The 19,891-nt window shown below is 52.2% G+C and overlaps 6 protein-coding genes across 6 annotated transcripts; 3 read left to right on the top strand and 3 right to left on the bottom strand.

Annotated features, from left to right (window-relative positions):
• Positions 1 to 299: 299 nt before the first annotated feature.
• Positions 300 to 2,027, top strand: PSV08DRAFT_380496 (D-isomer specific 2-hydroxyacid dehydrogenase; the record flags this gene model as incomplete). The annotated part of the gene is made up of 4 exons (XM_014225184.2): positions 300 to 464; positions 521 to 696; positions 832 to 1,591; positions 1,650 to 2,027. The coding sequence occupies 4 exons, from the start codon at positions 300 to 302 to the stop codon at positions 1,773 to 1,775; spliced, it is 1,227 nt and encodes a 408-aa protein (XP_014080659.1). The 3' UTR covers positions 1,776 to 2,027.
• Positions 2,028 to 2,975, bottom strand: PSV08DRAFT_14596 (uncharacterized protein). Its single transcript, XM_014225183.2, has 2 exons — positions 2,697 to 2,975; positions 2,028 to 2,569 (listed from the first exon to the last, which is right to left on the bottom strand). The coding sequence occupies exons 1-2, from the start codon at positions 2,721 to 2,723 to the stop codon at positions 2,126 to 2,128; spliced, it is 471 nt and encodes a 156-aa protein (XP_014080658.1). The 5' UTR covers positions 2,724 to 2,975; the 3' UTR covers positions 2,028 to 2,125.
• Positions 2,976 to 3,767: 792 nt separating this feature from the next.
• On the top strand, positions 3,768 to 9,159 carry PSV08DRAFT_412048 (uncharacterized protein; the record flags this gene model as incomplete). The annotated part of the gene is made up of 2 exons (XM_014225182.1): positions 3,768 to 8,291; positions 8,362 to 9,159. The coding sequence occupies 2 exons, from the start codon at positions 3,768 to 3,770 to the stop codon at positions 9,157 to 9,159; spliced, it is 5,322 nt and encodes a 1,773-aa protein (XP_014080657.1).
• Positions 9,160 to 10,673: 1,514 nt separating this feature from the next.
• Positions 10,674 to 11,733, bottom strand: PSV08DRAFT_251086 (heme peroxidase; the record flags this gene model as incomplete). Its single annotated transcript, XM_014225181.1, has 2 exons — positions 10,674 to 11,074; positions 11,145 to 11,733. 2 exons carry the CDS (start codon positions 11,731 to 11,733, stop codon positions 10,674 to 10,676), a joined length of 990 nt encoding a protein of 329 aa, XP_014080656.1.
• Positions 11,734 to 14,659: 2,926 nt separating this feature from the next.
• On the top strand, positions 14,660 to 15,607 carry PSV08DRAFT_380488 (uncharacterized protein; the record flags this gene model as incomplete). The annotated part of the gene is made up of 1 exon (XM_014225180.1): positions 14,660 to 15,607. One exon carries the CDS (start codon positions 14,660 to 14,662, stop codon positions 15,605 to 15,607), a length of 948 nt encoding a protein of 315 aa, XP_014080655.1.
• Positions 15,608 to 15,683: 76 nt separating this feature from the next.
• On the bottom strand, positions 15,684 to 19,543 carry PSV08DRAFT_229644 (uncharacterized protein; the record flags this gene model as incomplete). The annotated part of the gene is made up of 3 exons (XM_014225179.1): positions 15,684 to 16,568; positions 16,619 to 19,444; positions 19,500 to 19,543. The coding sequence occupies 3 exons, from the start codon at positions 19,541 to 19,543 to the stop codon at positions 15,878 to 15,880; spliced, it is 3,561 nt and encodes a 1,186-aa protein (XP_014080654.1). The 3' UTR covers positions 15,684 to 15,877.
• Positions 19,544 to 19,891: the final 348 nt, after the last annotated feature.

Here is a 19,891-nt window from a genome sequence, read left to right as displayed (position 1 = left end):
TGAGCCCCCTCACGACCCCTCAATTGCTTCCTCATCACATCAACCTCGTTTTGTACATAGATCTCACGATCAATCGTCTTCCGTATCTTCCGTATTGCCAGAGACGTCACTCGGGCACGCAAGAGGTATTGCGACCCACGCACCCCCTCTTTTTGTCCTGCTCCTTGTAGCAGAACCGCATGTGGCTTACTGATGTTGCGTCAGGAACACGTACCTTGACCTATTCCGCCTAGGATTTTACTATATATCTTCACTTGGGAACCTCGAGTCTTTGCATCTCACAAGCCCAACAATTCAAAATGGTATTTGCCCGTGCTGCCTCGCGTCTTGCCCGCCCTGCCTCGTCCCTCCTCAGCGCTCGCGCCGGACCCCGATTGACTTCGTCGCTGCGACAACCCAATGCTTTCAGAACGCTGACCGCGACCGCTTCACAACAGGGAAAAGTTCTTCTCGTCCTTTACGATGTAAGGTTTTGCCAATTGGAACCCCTTTTTGGTGCTCGGTCTAACAGTGACGGTAGGGTGGCATCCACGCCGAGCAGGAGCCCCAGCTTCTCGGTACCACTGAGAACGAGCTGGGCATCAGGAAATGGATTGAGGAGCAAGGCCACGAGCTGGTAACCACATCCAACAAGGAGGGCGAGGACTCCGAGTTCGACAAGCACCTTGTGGATGCAGAGGTTATCATTACCACTCCGTACGTCAGAGCTACCCCGCAGTGCCCGCTAGGGCGGCCCCACCAGCACGCGTCAAGCTCGCTGTCGCCATGCACTAGTAATGCAAACACCATGATGTGAGGGAACGTTTCGGCTAATTGCTCGGGGATCAACAGTTTCCACCCCGGTTACCTTACCGCAGAGCGTCTCGCCAAGGCCAAGAACCTGAAGCTTGCCGTTACTGCTGGTATCGGATCTGACCACGTCGACCTCAACGCTGCGAACAAGACAAATGGCGGTATCACCGTCGCCGAGGTTACTGGCTCCAACGTCGTCTCGGTCGCCGAGCACGTTGTCATGACCATCCTGGCTCTCGTCCGCAACTTTGTCCCCGCCCACGAGCAGATTGCCAAGGGTGAATGGAACGTTGCTGAGGTCGCTAAGAACGAGTACGACCTCGAGGGCAAGGTTGTCGGAACCGTTGCTGTCGGACGTATCGGAGAGCGTGTGCTCCGCCGTCTCAAGCCTTTCGACTGCAAGGAGCTGCTGTACTTTGACTATCAGCCTCTGTCTGCCGAGAAGGAGAAGGAGATTGGCTGCCGCCGTGTTGAGAACCTCGAGGAGATGCTGGCTCAGTGCGACGTTGTCACCATCAACTGCCCGCTGCACGAGAAGACACGGGGTCTCTTCAACAAGGAGCTCATTTCCAAGATGAAGAAGGGCTCATGGCTGGTCAACACTGCCCGTGGTGCTATTGTTGTCAAGGAGGATGTCGCACAGGCTCTCAAGGACGGCCACCTCCGTGGATACGGTGGTGATGTCTGGTTCCCTCAGCCCGCCCCCAAGGACCACCCACTCCGCTATGCCACCAACCCATGGGGCGGCGGCAACGCCATGGTTCCCCACATGTCCGGTACCTCGATCGACGCACAGAAGGTAAGATTACGATTGAGAGATAGAGTTCCAGCAAGGATGAGACTGATGATGACTGCAGCGCTACGCCGACGGCACCAAGGCCATCCTGGACGAGTACTTCTCCGGCCGCCACAACTACCGGCCCGAGGACCTTATCGTACACAAGGGCGAGTATGCGACCAAGGCGTACGGTCAGCGCAAGTAAACGGGCCACATTGGCATGTTCGGCAGGCTAGCGACCATTTTGAGCGATTTGGGACGAATTTCCTTTTAGTTATCAGGGCGTTGGATGCAATGACCCGCCCACCCATGTATATGAATATATTCACTGAAAGTCTATGCATATTTCCCGACAAGTGATGTCTAAGCGGATGTGTATGGTTTGTGCAAACTTGGCCTTTTTTTTGTAAAGCCTTTTAACATGGGCATGAGTTGGTGTTTGTGTTTGCTAGGAAAACGGGACGAGGCCAAGGAAAGGGAAATCAGATTATAGGTGAAAGCAAAGTGAAGAAGAAGGTGTGTCTTTTGTGAGATTTGGCAGTAGAAGCAGTGGTGTCATGGGTGGTCGCGTGAGCGAGAAGGGCGGGTGTCGGCATCGCTCTCATCCTCGCTGTCGTCCTTGAAGCCTTCCTCAAGGTCCCTGCCAAGACGAATCTCGTCGTCCATGATGCTTCGGCGCTGCTCGAGGGCCTCTCTCCTCCTGTCGTCAATGGGGTCGAAGCCGACCATGCCCTCGCCCTCTTCGTCGTCAAAGAGCTCGTCGTCGTTCTGGCTGTTTCCGTGGACGAGGCCGCGCTGTCTCACCCAGGTCGAAGGCGCAAACAGGCCATAGAGGGCGTCTGAGAGTTTTGTGCGCCAAGAGGTTGGGAAGTCGGTGACGCCTGGGGTAACGGGCAGGTACTGGCTGTAGCGGCTGCGGTGGCGGCGCACAAAGGGCAGGATGATGAGGGCGAGCAGGACATAGAGGATGGCGGCGAGGAAGAGCGGCACGAGAATGGTCTTTGGGGGGAGGTTGGTGTTGTCAGCCATGGCACGTCTATATGTATATATATATATATATATATATATATATGTACTTATGCAGGGTGCTTGTATGTGTAGCAGTGTAGTAGACTGTCCCACTCACCTTTAAGAAATGCGTCGAGCCCGTCATGACTGCAGAGGCATGTGTGTATGTAGAGAGAGAGGTCTAGTGGGCGAAGACGCGTGCGGGCGACGCGGGACTGCGACTGTCTCTAGGCCGGCCACGGATCCGGGTCGCTGAGACACGAGGGGCCAGAGACGTCAGAGAGGTGTGACAAGCGACAGGCGGCTATGCAGGCGGTGGTTGGGTGGGTGCCTGCTGCGCCACAGCTCACTTTGGACCCGCGCAACGGACAAACGCCTTCTGGGCTTTGGGGGGGCAGGATGGGAGAATGAAGGGTTGCGGATGGGCCTCGGGGGCTCCCTACTTACTTGACTGTGCCTGCAAACTGCGGGCTATGGCGCCACGCCCACACGGACACTGCGCACGTCTCAGGAGAACGTCGGGGCCAGGGCGGGCGGGCCTCAGGCCATGCCGCCCACGCACATACTTACACGGACGAGACAGTTGCGGAGCGGCCCTCTGTGCGCTGTAACCAGGAGTGCGTTTTGGCCCTGGGTCGCGTGTATGGATCTTGTCCTAGCATGTCTGTATACTCACTTGGCTGCATACACACTACGTACACACTACATACACACTACATGCACACAAACATACACAGTACATACATGTAGCATCCCAGCCCAAGCGCCCGTCCTGGGCCTACTCCCGCCCACACATACGCACCGTGGCAGCAACACTGCGACATACGCCCATCCTCTTCGTCTACCCACCCCGGCCCAGTTGGGCGTTGTGGCGCGCTTCTCTCTTCAGGAGGAGGCGCTAGTACTCGGCAACTTCCCGCGACTGACCTGCAGCCGCATTGCCCACCACAGAGACCCCCTCCCCCCCCTCCCCTCAAAGGGATTCCCTATTACTTCAACGCCCCAAAAGCAAAAGCCCCGCAGCCTCGCTGGACTCGTACGCTCAACCGCAGTCACGGCCTGCCATCGCTTGCCCCGTGTCGCCAGAGTTCGCGAGTGGCGGTAGTGCACCTGCACCGAGGGGAACGGAGCACTCGCCGGGCGGCGCGCTCCAGGTCGGCTGCATTGGGCACAGAATCTCGCTATAGGGATGGATGGCAAGGGTCGGCAATCTTCCGCCGGCAAGTTCTTCGGACGCCGTCTGCACAAGGACAAGGAGAAGGGCGGCAGCGATTCAAAGCATACTGCCTCGTCTTCGATCGACAGCCCCCCGGGCAGTTCATACGGCTCCCAGTCGTCCCGCCACTCGCAAAGACATTCCATCGGCGGCGCGTCCATAGACCAGAGGCCCGTGTCCATGACCGCGGAGGGCATCTTTGCGCGAGCAGGCCCCGTGTCATCCATTGACTCGCCCCGAGACGACAACTTCAAGTCGGGCGAACCGCTGCCACACCACCTGAACAAGGGCGGCGGCGACTTCCACCAGTACCCCGTCTTCACCGGCACCAACATGCCTCCCAACGGCTACCCAAACCAGGGCCCGCCTAGGCCCCCGCCGCACTCGTCGCACACCACCATTGCCTCGAGCAACCCGGGCGACCGTGGCGTCTCGATGCAGCAATGGGGCGCTCGCGGCAGCAGCAGAGACGGCTCCTATCCCCAGTACCCCCAAAACGACGCCAGCTTCTCGCGCACCTCGTCCGACCAGGCCAGCGTCTACAGCAACGACTCCAGGTCGCGTGCTAGCAACACCTTCTACCCCCAAAACTCCTCGCAGTCGACATTTTCGTCCGTAGGCCTTGATCCTGGCAGCCTCCTGCCCACCGCCGCATCCACTCCCCGCGACTCGCACCGTCACTTGCTGCACTACAATGTCTCGTCCCCAACGGCCTCGACGGCCTCGTTTCCCCAAAATACCCTCAGCATACAACGGCCCCCCGACCACATCGTCGAGAAAGAGTTTATGAACCTCATGGTCAAGCGAGGATGGAAGAGTTTACCAGAACAGGCGCGGCGGCAGATGGAGGCATACAAGATTGACAAGAAGTGGACACTTGTGTACCAGGACAAGCTTGCCGAATTCAAACATGAAGAGAAGAAGCGCCAGACGCAGCGGATAACATATGGAGGCGGCGGCGGCGGTGGCGGCGGAGGTATGGTAGGGAACCAAGACATTTTAATACGAGCAGAAGAAGAAGGATCCCCCGAGTGGTATGTCAAAAAGGTCATGGACAACTCAATAACGATCAAGCAAATGTCAAGTTTGGAGATTAGCTTGAGAACCCAGCCAATTGCCTGGGTCAGGGGCTTCATCGAAGCCCAGGGTCAAATCGCCCTCACCAACGTCCTGGCCAAGATCAACCGCAGAAAAGGCACAGGGCCTCAACCCCCGCCCAGCGTCATTGCACAAAAAGCAGAGAACGATGTGGAACGCGAATACGAGATCATCAAGTGTCTGAAGGCGCTGATGAACAACAAATACGGCGCCGACAACGCCCTGAACCACCCGTCCATTATACAGGCACTATGTGGTTCTTTAATATCATCACGACTGAATACACGCAAACTCGTCTCGGATGTCTTGACTTTCTTGTGCCACTGGGGCAACGGAAGTGGACATGAAAAAGTGCTACAAGCACTCGACAACCTCAAATCACAATATGGCGAAAACAGCCGCTTCGATGCATGGATGCGTATCGTCGAGGTCACGGTCGATGGCCGTGGCAAGATGGGATCCATGGTCGGCGCATCAGACGAAGTCCGCAGTGGGGGAATTGGTGTAGAGAACCTCCTCATGGAATACGCCATCGCAACCCTCTTCCTCATCAACATGATTGTTGATGCGCCAGAGCGTGACCTCCAGCTTAGGATGCACGTGCGAGCTCAGTTCACAGCATGTGGCATCAAGCGCATCTTCAACAAGATGGAGGGCTTCCAGTACGACGTCATTGACAAGCAAATCGAGCACTATCTCGAAAATGAAGCCGTCGACTATGAAGACTTCCTCCAAAAGGAGAACAGCTCCATGATGGACAATGTCGAGGGCGAGACCAAGGATCTCAACGACCCTCTGCAAATCACAGACGCCATCATGAGCAAGATTAGTGGAACCAGGGCACAGGATTACTTCACGTCAGCCATGCAACATCTGTTGCTGATGCGGGATACGGAGAGCGAAGACCGGTTACGCATGTTCCAATTGGTAGATCAAATGCTCAGTTATGTGGCTATGGACCGCAGACTGCCAGACATGGATCTGAAGCAGAGTTTGAACTTTACTGTTCAGTCTTTGCTTGACAAGCTGTATACCGATTCCGAAGCCCGCCAAGTACGCGATGAGGCTGTCGAAGCACGCCAGATTGCAGACTCGGCCATTGCGGAGCGTGATGAGATGAAGGCACAACTCGAGCTGGGGGCTGACGGCTTGGTGTCGAAGCTCCAGAAACAGCTGTCAGAGCAAGAACGCATCATTGAGCTCCGTGGCAGACAGGTCGAGTCGATGAAGGCGGAACTTGCCGAGATGCAGAGGATACGAGCACAAGAGCTGCAACGAAACGAACTGGAGACGCGTGAACTGTACCTGATGCTTAGAGATGCCCAGGATGTTGCAGCGTCAGCAGCGAAGAAGTCTGGCAAAGACGGCCTCGGTGCTACGGACCCTGCTCAAATGCAAGGCATTATGGATCGTGAACGTCTGATGAACAGATTGGAGATTCAGCTTCAGAGAGCCAGGACCCAAGCCACTCTGGAAGGCAGGACTCTGAACTTGCAGCCCAGTGAGAAGCTCAGGGAGTTGCGAGAAAAGATGGAGGGCGACGTGCCAGTCATACCCGAACAAGGCTATGGAGGTCTTCAACCGACCTCATTCGGGTCGGTACGTGCCAAGAGTGGAGTACCACGCAGGAAACCCCTTCCTGGTCTTCCCGGTCAGAATGGCGACGATGCTGAGTTCTCTGAGATGGATGATGACGATGTTGTTATTGAGAAGCCCCGTCTTATCCAAATGCACAAGCCCAAGCTCAGCGCATCCACAGCCAATGCCCTTATGGCCGACATTACCTCCAACGTCAAGCGATACGACGACTCCGATGCAGAAGACAATGGCGATGGCGTTACTACCGGTCCATCCCACCCAAGCCTTGACTCCAACTCACCAAAGACACCAGCCGATGGTGATGCATCGAAAGCTGCTGGAGCTCCGCCTCCACCTCCACCTCCTCCACCTGGTGCTCTTGGATTCCCTACCAACATACCCGTACCACCCCCTATGCCTGGCACTACAGGAGCTCCCCCGCCCCCTCCTCCTCCTCCTCCACCGCCACCACCGCCTCCGGGCAAACTTGGTTTCAAAGCAGGCATTCCTCCACCACCCCCTATGCCGGGCGGCAGCATGCCACCACCGCCGCCACCTCCACCAATGCCAGGTGCCAAGATGCCTGGTTTCCTTCCCAAAGCGCCTGGCTTTGGTGCCGCCCAACAATTTGCCCTGTCTGGACCCCGGCCTAAGAAGAAGCTCAAAGCTCTTCATTGGGACAAGGTCGACCAACCCACCACAACAGTGTGGGCCACGCGTGGTCTTACTTCAGAAGAAAAGGAAGAGAAGTATCAAGAGCTTGCGAGAAAGGGTGTCTTGGAGGAGGTCGAGAAACTGTTCTTGGCCAAGGAGATCAAGGCGATTGGCAAGAAGGGTGGCAAGAAGGACGAAAAGAAGCAGATTATTTCCCGCGACCTCATGCAAAACTTCCAGATCAGTATGGCCAAGTTCTCGTCTTATGGCGTCGAGGAAATTGTACGCATGATTATCCACTGCGACAGCAAGATTCTAGACGACCCCGTTACCATGGACTTCTTACAGAAGAACGACTTGTGCGATATTCCTGACAACACTGCCAAACTCATGGCTCCCTACTCCAAGGACTGGACCGGACCTAATGCCCACGACAGTAAACGCGAGCAAGATCCAAGCGAACTAACCAGAGAAGATCAAATTTATCTTTACACAGCTTACGAGCTCCATCATTACTGGAAGAGTAGGATGAGGGCGCTTACACTCACTCGTACGTTCGAAGCCGAGTACGAAGAAATATCCAACAAGCTTCTGGAGATCTCGCGCGTGTCGGAGAGCTTGAGAGATTCGTCTAGTTTGATCAGCGTCCTGGGTCTTATTCTCGATATTGGTAACTTCATGAACGATGCCAACAAGCAAGCGAGCGGTTTCAAGCTGTCCACTCTTGGTCGATTGGGTATGCTCAAGGACGACAAGAACGAGTCTACGTTTGCCGATGTTGTCGAGAGAATTGTGCGCAACCAATACTCTGGATGGGAAGGTTTCACCGATGAGATCAGCGGTGTCGTGACGGCGCAAAAGATTAACGTTGAACAACTGCAAAACGACGCCAAGAAGTACATTGACAACATCAAGAACGTCCAAATGTCGCTCGACTCTGGTAACCTCTCAGATCCCACCAAGTTCCACCCTGAAGATAAGGTATCAATTGTCGTGCAGAGACACATGAAGGAGGCGAGAAGGAAGGCGGAGCAATTGCAGGTATTCCTTGAGGATATGCAGAAGAGCTACGACGACATCATGGCGTTCTATGGAGAAGACCCAAGCGACGAGAGTGCCAGAAGAGATTTCTTTGCCAAGCTGGCCAACTTTGTTCAAGAGTGGAAGGTAAGTCAGCCAGTTGAAAACTTGGCCATCATAGGTATATTGCGTTTATTTGGTTGCTAACTCGCTTCAGAAATCCAAAGACAAGAACATCCAACTCGAGGAACAGCACCGCCGCAATGAAATCTCCATGCGCCGCAAGCAAGCTCAAAACTCCAACCCCCTCTCCCCCAACGCACTGTCCGACTCTGACGCACCCAAATCACCTGCCTCTACAGGCGCCATGGACGATTTACTCCAGAAGTTGCGTGCCGCGAAACCAGAAGCAAGAGATCAACGCGATCGCCGTCGTCGTGCCCGCTTAAAGGATAGGCACCAAGTCCGCGTGGCCAGTGGCCAAAAGATGCCAGAAATCGGCGTCAACGTAGACGACGACAAAGAAAAGTCTCAAGAAACAGACGAAAAGAGCAAGCTCCTCAGCCCCACGAGCGACACCGCCGAAAGCGAAGCCAGCTCCAGCGGCGGCATCGCAGCCATTGCCTCGGACGCCGCAGAAGCAGACATTGCCGACCGCGCCGCCGCCATGCTCGAGGGCCTCCAATCCGGCGCCTCCATCAACAAAGACGGCTCACTATCCGTGCGCCGCCGCAGAGAAAGCGCAGACACGGAACGTCAACGGCGACGCAACCGCCGCCAACAAGCCGCCTCTGCCAAAACCGAAGATGGCCTCCTCAGCCCATCAGCTATACCCGAAGAAGGCGGCGGTGACGGTGGCAGCGCTAGTATAGACGGTACCACGGCCACTGCTAATACTACCACCGAAGACGCAGATATGGATGCAGAGAACCCACCCACCACCCCTGTTACGGTTGTTCACCCCCCAAGTCCAGAACTCAAGGGTAGGGACTTGCCTACGCCGCCGCCTGAGTAAAAATTTTGAGACTTTTTTATTACATTATTTTTTTTGTAATTCTCTTGTTCTTAGAAATTGAGGGGCTTTGGTGGCAAAGGGCTCTTCTTCTTCTTCTTCTTGAGTATTTAAAGGATAAGGGTGTAGATGGTTGGTTAGGGGGGGAGGTGTGGCCTGTATAGGAAAGGAGAAAGAGAACGGGGTGGGGGGTTGTGCGCAGCGTAATGTGTGTGTGTGTGTTGTGTGTTTTTTTCTCTCTTGTGAGTTTTGCCAGCAAGTTGATCAGGTACCACCACCCTTATCGATCTAACTAGCAAACACCTTCTTGGTTTGTGTGTGTGATGGAACTTGTCCTTTTTTTTTCTTCTCCTTTCCTTCGTTGTACTGTTCCTTCTCTTTGTACGCTCCCCCCCCCCCCTCCCCGCCCTTTTTTTTGGTTACCCCGGCTTCTACATATCTCTTTTTCTTTTTTTGTGGTCATCATTCTTTCTTGGGGGAAATTCTTTGGATACCCGTTATTTCCCCCCCTCCTCCTTTCTTTTCTACCCCATTCACCCTCCCACGCTTTTTTTTTCTCTTTTGTTATACTTTAGTTAATTCAACTTGCTTTTTTTTAAGTCGCATGGTTTTTCTTTGGTTTGGTTTGGTTTGGTCTGGGTGCATGGTGTGTGTGCGTGGGGTTGGGGGATTAGAGTTGGAGATTGGATAGGAAAGAAATGGATTGGAAAGGGGGGGGGGGGGGGGGGGGGGGATTAATGTAGAGGGAGGGGGGGAGGAGTAGGGCTAGGCATGTATGTATGGTATGTCTATGGGAAATGGATAAAGGGTAATTTTTTGATTTTTAAGTTTTTGGGTTGTGAGTATATAATTGTTTTTCCTCTTTTTCCTCTCTCTCTGGTATATCTGTGTTGTCCTGCTTAAGAAGTAAAAGGTTGCATTATTTTAGTACCGTTGAAAGTTTTTGGACTGGAATTTTTAGGCTTAGGTAAGACTTAGACGGGTGGGAAATGAGGCAATGTTGAGGAAGGGTACTGAGCAATGCGTGGGGATGGGGTTGCCGGTAGATGATGAGTTATATCTTGCATGGTTGCCTAATTTATTTTATTGTTCTCTGTTTCTCAAGTTGGTAGAGAGAGGACATGGAAAGAAAGCGTAGAGGTTAACAACGCAGATATAGATGCATGTCAGTGACCTTTTTTGTCGGAGAGAACAATCTACAGTTGATACTCTGGTCCTCAGCCTAGTTGTTTCAGATGGGTTATGGGAGGGCGATGAAGTGTCACATTGGTCACTGAATTGTTATCAATCTCAACCTAGGAACTTTCATGGACCAAACACTGATTTTTTGTAATACTGTACTTCTTACAAACACAAACCCCTTCCATCTCCCAAGCGCAATGGTATCATTAAATATATATCGTGAAACAGAAACATATAACATAACGACAAGAGAAAAAGAAAAGCCTTAATACACACAGAATATCGTGACGCGTATTGAACATCAGGCTTCAACTCAATCCCCCCCTTACACCACCTTACCACGTAAACCTCCCCGAAACCCTCTTCTCCTTAACCTCCCTCTTCGAAGCACTTGTCTTGGGCAACGCACTCGTACAATCAATCATATTCCGATTCGTCACACCCATCATGCCCATCTTGACCATAGCCACAACAAACGCGTCATCCCACGCCTTCTTATCCACCCCAAACCGCGCAAAAGCCAGCGCCGTCGCCGGATTCCTCGCAACGTTCCTATCAGCGGGGAGAGTAAAAGGCGCGTTTCCCCGCAGAGTCTCTGTGTAGTACTTGATGTCCCAGACACCTGGGGTGGAGTCGAGAGCGGCGCCGGCTTGGGAGGGATCGAAGAATTGCTGTTTGGCGGTTGAGTGAGCGCCGAGGAGGGCGGCGAGGTCGACGGGGGAGAAGCCTTTTGAGGCTGTTATATGTTTTGTTAGAAGAGTGTTTTTTTAGGAAAAAAAAAAAGAACTGTTTGGAGGGAAACTTACAGAACAACCTGACGATATCGTTTCCTCTGGCATCACCTCGTGGTAGTATTCTCCAGTCGTTTTCGCGGCTAGAGTCTTGTCGTCCGATTCGCACAGGAACGGTGGGACCTTCAGGACATGTCTTGATGGCGTGTGCGGCTGCGAATTGGATGAGATCGCCGACGCCGACGTTGGTTTGCGAGGCTACGCCTGCCAGGTTACTGCAGAAGCCCTGGAGAGCGCGGCTTGGGGCTTGTGCGCATTCGTTGGCTAGGATGAGAGAGCCGTCACAGGCTCCTGGGAAGCAGTCGTGGAAAGCAGCTCGGATGGCGGCCCGGGCGGCATCTGTGCATTCGCCGTTTGCGGAGAATTGTTGGGTAAGAGTGGCAGATATTTGGGTCCAGATGGCAGGGCACTGGCTTGAATCTTGTTGGTTGCCGCCGCCGAAGAAGCTGCTGATGAGGCCGAAGACGTTGATGAGTTGTCGCTTTTGTACTGGAGCTGGATCTGCTACTATCCACTTTTCATCTTCGCCAAATGTGTCATTGTTGTAGGCTTGCACTGTACTGGCAGCCACTAGGCCAGAGACCAGAATGTTGCGAATATACATTAGGTATGCGAGGTAAAAACCACGATCGTGACTAAACGATTGTTCTGGGATGGGAGGTTGGAATGACTGGAAGAAGCTGTAAAGCGAGGCAATGAACGACTGTAATAGTGTTGATTCCAAATCCAAAGGATGTCTGAGGCTCATCTACTTATACCTAGCGAGATCTTTCGGACGGCCGCAGGGGTAGTACTCACGATTAATTTTCATCCATGACATAGCACGAGTAGATCTACGTCCGAACCCTGAAGCTTGAGGGTAAGCTTTAGAGAGAATTCTGAAATAGAAACAGATCTGACGGGCCACTAGTCAGGCGATGAGAACGACCCGCTGTTTTTTGAAGAACCGTTACCCACTAACATGTTTCCAATATGGTAACGCATGCTTGCAGTCCAGCAAAGGGCAGCCGATGCGCAGATCGTCTTTGGACATGCAGTGTGATTGCAACAACCTACCTCATGCTACGAGCTGGGCATGTTTGGGAGCTTGAGTTAGCAGCGTCTTACTCGCCAACATCCAATGGCGGTTGTGTTGTGTATCTCTGCCGTCAGCTTAGAGCATACATGATGCGTTGCCGGAAACCACCATTCCAGAAGTATTTGACGCCGTTTTTCAAATACAAAACCGTCCCACGGCAGAAATTTTCTGAAAATTCAGGAGGTCATGTACTGCTTGATTGGAGGTGAACCCTTTTCGTGTCGAAACAATTAGTTGCTAAAGAAAGACGTGGGGATAATGTCTATTGTTTCAGGATAGATTTAGACTAGCGAGCGCTATAGGGCAGATCATTGTCGGCAATAAACGAGGATCGCCGCGACCCTTGGGTTTGGGCCATAGACGCCATAAGTTTGAGGCATCGGGATTGAGATTGACCTTTACCAGACGGGGATTAGCATACCGAGGTTGTTTATCGTGGGCTGGTCAGCGACGGATTTAACTGCTGGACCAATCTTCTTTATGGGGCGTTTTCTCCATAGAATACGACCGTAAAATGCTATTGTGAACAAAGAATATCAGTGTTGACTGTAGGGAAAGTGGTTCAGGGACTCGGGTGGGTGGGGTACTGGAAACGCGAAGTGGACGCCTCTACGAAGATAGTCAAAACGGTAATCCCCTAGCGAGAACCTTATTGCCGAATTGCGCCCCTGCAATTAGTTTTCGCCCCACCAGTATCGCTAAGTCGATGACAGTCTCCTGTACAAGCATTTGGACCGCGCCGGGAGCCGCAAGGCTTGGTGAACTGGCAGTAACAGTGCTTGCTGCTGAGGGGATGTGGCAGTGGCAAAATGTCATATTTCCAGAGACCAGCAGTAAGAAAGAAGACCCTACTGGTGTAACCTGTCTTATTCGCATACTCGCCACGCGAGACTCTCGCTTCAAGCTCAGGCAACGCGAAACCGATATGCACGCACCGCCGCTCTACCACCCCAAAGAACGCCACCGTCTCTCAGTGGCTGAATTGTAGTCATTCAAGGTCTCTCGTGTCACGTTGCGAAAACGCGCCACCAGTCATTGAGATGTGGTGAGACTTACGTAGTCGCAAAGCCATTGGAGTCAAATTTAGCTCCAGTTATTGTGTTCGTGGAATACCACGGTGATGAATGCGATAATGTTAGTGCTTACGCTTGGTGCAGTTGACAGGACGTGTCAAGATTCGTGATGTTTGTAGCAGGTGACAGAATGGAGTAAATGATTGGAGGTACAGAGAGCACCTAGTACGTGGATATGGAACGATTTGGAGCGATACTAAGGGAATGTGATCTACAAAGGGAGGTTGTCGGTACGCCACGATGCTGTGATGGTGTTAAACCCAGTTTCTCTTAGTGATAAGAATAGCATGGGTTGGTCGAGTAGATTGATGTCGAATACCTACTCGGACAGAGATTGAATGTGCGCGGCCGAACCCAACTAGATACATTCCAGGTGACGACTGGGTTGTGGAAAATTTCCATACCCCACGCTAAGTGGTACATGTGACAATAGAGTTGGTGCTTTAGGAAAGCACCTTCGTACTATTTGGGCGTGTTTGCATCGCCGAAGTATTTTAACAGTTGAATGGAATTAGTGTTCTTTGATTTGTTCTACCGATATGCTATTAATGCCGCTAGCTATGTTCGTTTTCTTTCATTGTAATTGCTCTGATTCGCAAATCGATGTCTTTGAAACATTCGACACATAGAATGATCAGCAGTTTAGCGATGGGTCTAGAAGAAGCTGATGCCAATTACCTCAAACAGTAAGTACATATTTTCGATTAATCCGATTGGACCGAACACTCCCTATCTGCATATCATACATATGCACGCCAAGAATGTTGGGGTAGCAGCAGGAAGCTCGCATCGAGAATATGTACCTGGAGAATTGGTCCAAGCTGCGGCTGCACCGTGACGTCATATTCTCAACCACGTCCTATCCTTTGCTTCCAAATGTTAAATGATCTGCAGCTTTTTTTTTGCTATAAATGGCAGAATCCGGCAATGAACGAGAACCCAAGAGCTTAGAAGTATGGAAAGAAATTGTAAATATGTTTGATGTGACCTTGAAGATGACCAATGCTCACTCGTCTTATACGCAAGGATAGGAACATAAACTTTTATCCGTCATTGCCGGTAACTAAGCTTTAAGAGAAAGAAATAATTTCAATAAACCCAATCATACAGAAGGGACGATGTTACATATATCTAAACATCTAAAAATCACATTAAATTGGTGTGCATGTTTACCAACTAACAACACAACCATGCATATCTAAACTACATCCCAGCATATCCCCCGGCATACACATCCGAAGCAATACCCACCCCAAGCTTCGCCCCGCATAACGACCCGCTTTCCATTCGGCCCGTACCACACCTACTTCCAAGCCCAAGATATAAAAAAAAGACCATCCTGTACAACCACTCTCACGCCACCCACCCAACCATTCACCATGCTCTCCCACCTCCGCAAAGCCCTCCCATTCCTCCTCCTCCTCCTCTCCCACCCAACCACCCAGCAACAAATCCCTCCATGCCACCCCAACACCACCTCCCACCTCCCACCTCAAACCTGGGACTCCCACATGCACATCCTGGACCCCATCCGCTACCCCTACGACCCCAGCGCCCCCTACAACACAAGCGTGCACTCGCTCTGGTCCGCCCTAACCTTTGAAACCCGCCTCGGAATCTCCAACATCGTCATCGTCCAGCCCTCTCTCTACGCAAACAACAACACCTTCCTGCTCACCCAGCTGCGCGCCATCGGCCCGGAGAACGCACGTGGAGTCGTCCAGTTTGCGCCAGACATTGCCCGGGGAGTGCTGGATGAGTGGCATGGACTCGGTGTGCGGGGTGTACGGCTGAATTTGCTGGATAGGGCAAAGGAGATGAATGATAGTGTGCTTGCGGGGTTGGTGCAACAGTATGCGGATGTGGTGAGGCCGCTGGGGTGGGTGTTGCAGATTTATATTTCTATGGATAGGATTGCGGATATTGAGGAGACGCTGAGCGGGTTGAATGTTACACTGTGTTTTGATCATTTTGGACATCCTGAGCTGCCGGCGTTAAAGGAGGGGCAGGAGAAGGGGTTCGATGTTTATTCGGTGAAGGGGTTTGCGGCTTTGATAAGGTTGATTGGGGAGGGGAGGACGTGGGTTAAGTTTTCGGGTGCGTATCGGATTGATGGGAAGATGGTGGCGTTGAATAATGTGGCGAGTGAGATACTAAAGGTTAGGACGGATAGGATGGTGTTTGCGACAGATTGGCCGCATACGAGGTTCGAGGATTATGATGTTCGGCCGTTTGTGAAGAGGTGTCTGGAATGGGCGCAGGAATTCAACTGCGTGGACCAGATGTTCAGTGGAAATGCGAAGACGCTGTGGGATGTCGAGGGTTAATAGTGTAAGAGATGGATCTGTAGAACGAATGTGATTGGGAGTCATCTTGAGTCCTTGAGACATCATAACCAAGTGGCTGTAAGTCTTATTCTACCAGTAGACACCTCGAAACTCTTGAACTAGACTCACCAGAGGAACAGTCATCCACCAGACTATGTGCTAACAATATCCAAACGCCTTTGCCATGCATATCTGCATGCCATGCCAGGTATCCAAATTAATGCCTAATGAAAAACGCCAATTCCGAAATTCAATCGAACCTCGTGTTCCTCATTTCCCCCCAAAGATCCTCTTAATATCTGCAAACTTGACTGGTTTAACCAGGTACATATCCACACCCGCCTCTTGAGCATCCATCTGATCCTGTGCACTTGCTAATCCTGTGAGCGCTACAATATGGCTCTTGGGTAATCCCATCTTCGCCTCATATTGACGAATTTGCCTTGTACTCGTCAGACCATCCATGACCGGCATGCTTAGGTCCATGAGCACAAATTCAAAGGGTCTACTTGGTGAGGCCGTAGACCTAGATTCAGCTTTGAATGTCTCAAGAGCTTCTAGACCATTGGTAGCTTCAACATAGCGCAGATTCTGGCGCTTAGCGAACACGACCAAGAGTTTGAGATTGATAGCGTTGTCATCTACAAGAAGAACGCGTGGATTGAAGTACTCACCATTCTCACTATGGCTGGGACTTAAAGGAGTGATGGTTGAGGGGAAAGGCCTTGGTGGAGGTGGTGAGGGAAATCCGACAGAATCATCGTCTTGCTTCATAGACGACCACTCGGGAGGCCTGTCGCTGTTACTTCGCTGGGGTAAGTTTCGCTCTGGGGCGAGGGACTGAAACTCTGGTTGCACAACGGAGGAGCTCATCGAACGGCTGATGGCTCGCTCGGTACTGAGCCGTGAAGCGCGACTTTGACATGATAAGAGGGTTCGAGCAAGTTTCCGAGGACCGCAGCTATTAAAGATTTAGCATAATCAGTGCTATAAGGAAGTCATATAACTTACGGCTGGGTAACGATTTCAGCTATCCATCCAAGCGTATCGATCTGTCGTGCGAGCTGAGTCTCTACTGCTGCCTTCTCAGAAGCATCTGTGCAAACACAGATCATACCAAGTGGAGACTTCTTAGATCGACTGGCTGTCGCCTTGTTTATCAGTTGGAACAGTGATGGAGAGTCGGTAAGTAGGAAGTCGATGTCGGCCAGCGAGGTATTGCTATCGGAGTTTTTCGACTCAACAATGTTCATATCAAAGTTCTTGCAAGCATTCTCCATTGACTGTTTTGTCCTCAGACCACGTTGGACACCGTCAGTTTCAGTCATGTCGCAAACGATACTGGCTGATAAGCCCTTCAACTCTTCTGGAGCGCGTAGAAGCGCATGGTCCTGATGTGCATTCTCCTTGGAACCGATTGGCAGACGCATGTTAATCTTAATAATGGTACCAGCGTTTTGAGTGCTTTTGACTTCAATCTCACCCTTGAGAGATTCAACAATTTGCTTTACGATTGAAAGACCCAGCCCGGTACCGGAACTGAAAGGATCCTCTTGGCTGAACGGTGAGAATAGCTTGGTCCGTTGGTATTCTTGCGACATTCCTCTTCCGGAGTCTTCGACACTAAGACTGAGGTTCATGAAATTGGCAGTCGAACCGTTTTGTAGCATCTTTATGGCAATGAAGCCAGAATCAGTGTACTTCAAAGCGTTGCCCACCAGGTTCATCACGATTCGACGGAGGGCGCCGGGCTGAGAGCGCACAATCCAGCTAACATAAGGGGCCACGATTAGCGATACAGCAACAGAGCCATGTGTATCCCTGCCTTCTACATCGGTATTGGCATTCGAATTCTGTTCAGAGCCTTTCGCAGCTGCATTCTCAGCTTGGTCATAGATGGCAGACCCACGAATGTGGTGTGTTTTTCTGAATGTGTGGCCAGCGCAGACTGTGTCGCAAACTTCTTCCACCAATTGAGCCAGGTCGACGTCGGAAGTCACACCAAGAATGGAATTGTCGGCCGGGAGTCTCTTGTTCCGACCCTGACTTCGATGTCTTTGAACAGCGTTCCCTTTCTGTAATTTGTTGATCTTCGCGTAATCAAGAACGTGGTCAATAGTATCCAGTAGTGTCTTTCCACATGTTTCAATCGAAGAGACGAGGGATTCTTGGTATGCAGATGCCACTGTCTCACGTAGAAACTCGACCGAGCCGAGGATACCATGGAGTGGCGATCGTAGCTCGTGTGAGATGGATGCAATGAAGGTTGTCTTGGCACGATCAGCCTTTTGCGCATTGAGGCGCGCCACCTCACTGGTGACTGAATTTCCAAAGGCCTGTAGGTATGGCAGCTCGTTATCCGGACTCATTAGCCTTCCAGCTTGAGCTGTCCAGATGAAGCCTCCTGCAATCCATCTCTCCGTACTCGGATCCCACAAGGGCAAGAAGATCAAACTGCGGACCTTGGGTAAAACCTTCAAAAACTCTGTGGGAACAAATCGTTCTCGCTTCTTTCGCGGCTTCTTCGTGCCTGCTGTAGAAGCGTTTACAGTGCGGTCCGATTGCTCGGTTTCGGAGCGCTCGGATCGCTCGTCGGATGAATTGACGCCGATGCCGTCTTCATTGAAATTGAAAAACTTTCCGTAAGGGTAACGGTGTATGTAGCGCTCCATAGCAGCCTCGGTGAAGCTAAACTCAGAGTGCACCAAACTCGCGTTACCTTCCCGCAAAGAAAGGCCTGCTACAGGGCACGGTTTGCTATCGACGATGCTTGGATCCGCTGTACCATGTGTATTGACAAGGTTCTGCTTTTTCATTCTTCGAGATGTGGTCGAGTCGCCGGTATCGGTGTTATGTGTTGCACTCTCGTCGCTGCTCCCAGCGTTTCGGTTGTAGTCGTAGAGGTGAGTCCTTATGCCGGCTGCAGATGTATCGAAGAAGACGACACCATCAGCATCCGTACTCTGCCGTATAATGCGAGCTGCGCGGTGAAAGATGCGGGATGCGTCCGACTCGGCATCGCGCTTGCGCTGCGCTTGCCTGCTGGCTGTGGCATGTGTGGATGTGGAGTTGCTTTCAGACTCTTCCTCATCTAGCGTCACCAAGCGTGCGTTCTCAGTCTGCCTCTCCATAGTGCTGGATCGATTGCTGTCCTCGCGCATGTCCTGGGCAGACGAGCGCTCGATGAACTGGGTCAAGCCTCGTACCATACGCTCCCCCTTATTCCGATCCATACTGTCTTTGGCCAACTCGAGGTGCTCCATGACGGCGGCTGCAACATCTTGCATAAAGCGCACCTCAGCAGCCGTAATGGCTTCACGAGGTCTTTCGTCAGATACGGCATATACACCAATGCGATTTCCAGCCTTGGTGACAATGGGAACACCTGCGTAAAACCTCACACCAGGCTCGGATGTGACATAATCTCTCTCAGCGAAACGAGGATCCAATCTGCAATCAGGAATGACCATGCATTCCGCCTCGAACGTATCGCCATTGTCTTCCTTTGCGATATATGTCGATGCGAAGGTGTGGTAACAGACGGCGTCTACCTTGTTCAGTATGGCGTTGCCTAACCATACCTCGTCCTCGGGCGCTTCGGCGACAGGTTTGAATAGCGAAAGTGTGCGAGTGGCCTCAGCGAGGATGTACTGTCGGCTCGAGTCGATCAGGGAGACCATAGCCCGGCGCGTGTCAAGACGGAGCGTAGCCAGCTGCGCAAAGGCAGTCAAAGAGCGATCGCGCGACGACTGCGGCTGGTAGCCAGAGTAAGTCAGAGGCTTACCAGAGCCGTCGGCATCTAGCAGGCTCTGGCCGTCGAGCCATGGGCGGTAATACCTGGGGGATAGGGTCAACGGCAGCTAGCCTAGAGTACATATGCACAACGACTAACCTGTGGAGATCACGCTCTCGGATTGCTTCATAAGAATAGCCCATGGTACTTTGTGTTAGTGGGGGTATCTCAACATGGCATTCCGCACGCGCAATAATTCACGTATCCCAAGGCAAGGGCACAGTGGCGGGGGGACATGCGACGAGTTGTGTCAACCCACGCCATCGACGATTAGCTGGAGATTGATGCCGCGGGCGACTGTTTTGAGTGAGTGATTAACTCAATGCGTATTAGAGGCCCCGACCCTGGCCAGTGGAGGTTCCAAGATTCCACGGTCATTTTGCCATGGGTACAGAGAATCCGATGAAAAGACGACTGCGGTTATCGAAACATGACGTGCCATCGGAAGGCGCGCTTAGTGGCTTTGCACCCGCAAATCCGAGCAGACGCCG

This window comes from Bipolaris maydis (assembly GCF_028858645.1).
Source record: "Bipolaris maydis strain C4 unplaced genomic scaffold PSV08scaffold_14, whole genome shotgun sequence".
In the NCBI taxonomy this organism is placed as follows: domain Eukaryota; kingdom Fungi; phylum Ascomycota; class Dothideomycetes; order Pleosporales; family Pleosporaceae; genus Bipolaris; species Bipolaris maydis.
This window is presented reverse-complemented; position numbering and strand designations above follow the sequence as displayed.

Coding starts and splice junctions, on each gene's coding strand:
- PSV08DRAFT_14596 (XM_014225183.2), bottom strand. CDS start 2,723: ATGACGGGCTCGACGCATTTCTTAAAG. Junction 2,570..2,696: donor GCTCGACGCATTTCTTAAAG/GTGAGTGGGACA, acceptor CTCCCCCCAAAG/ACCATTCTCGTGCCGCTCTT.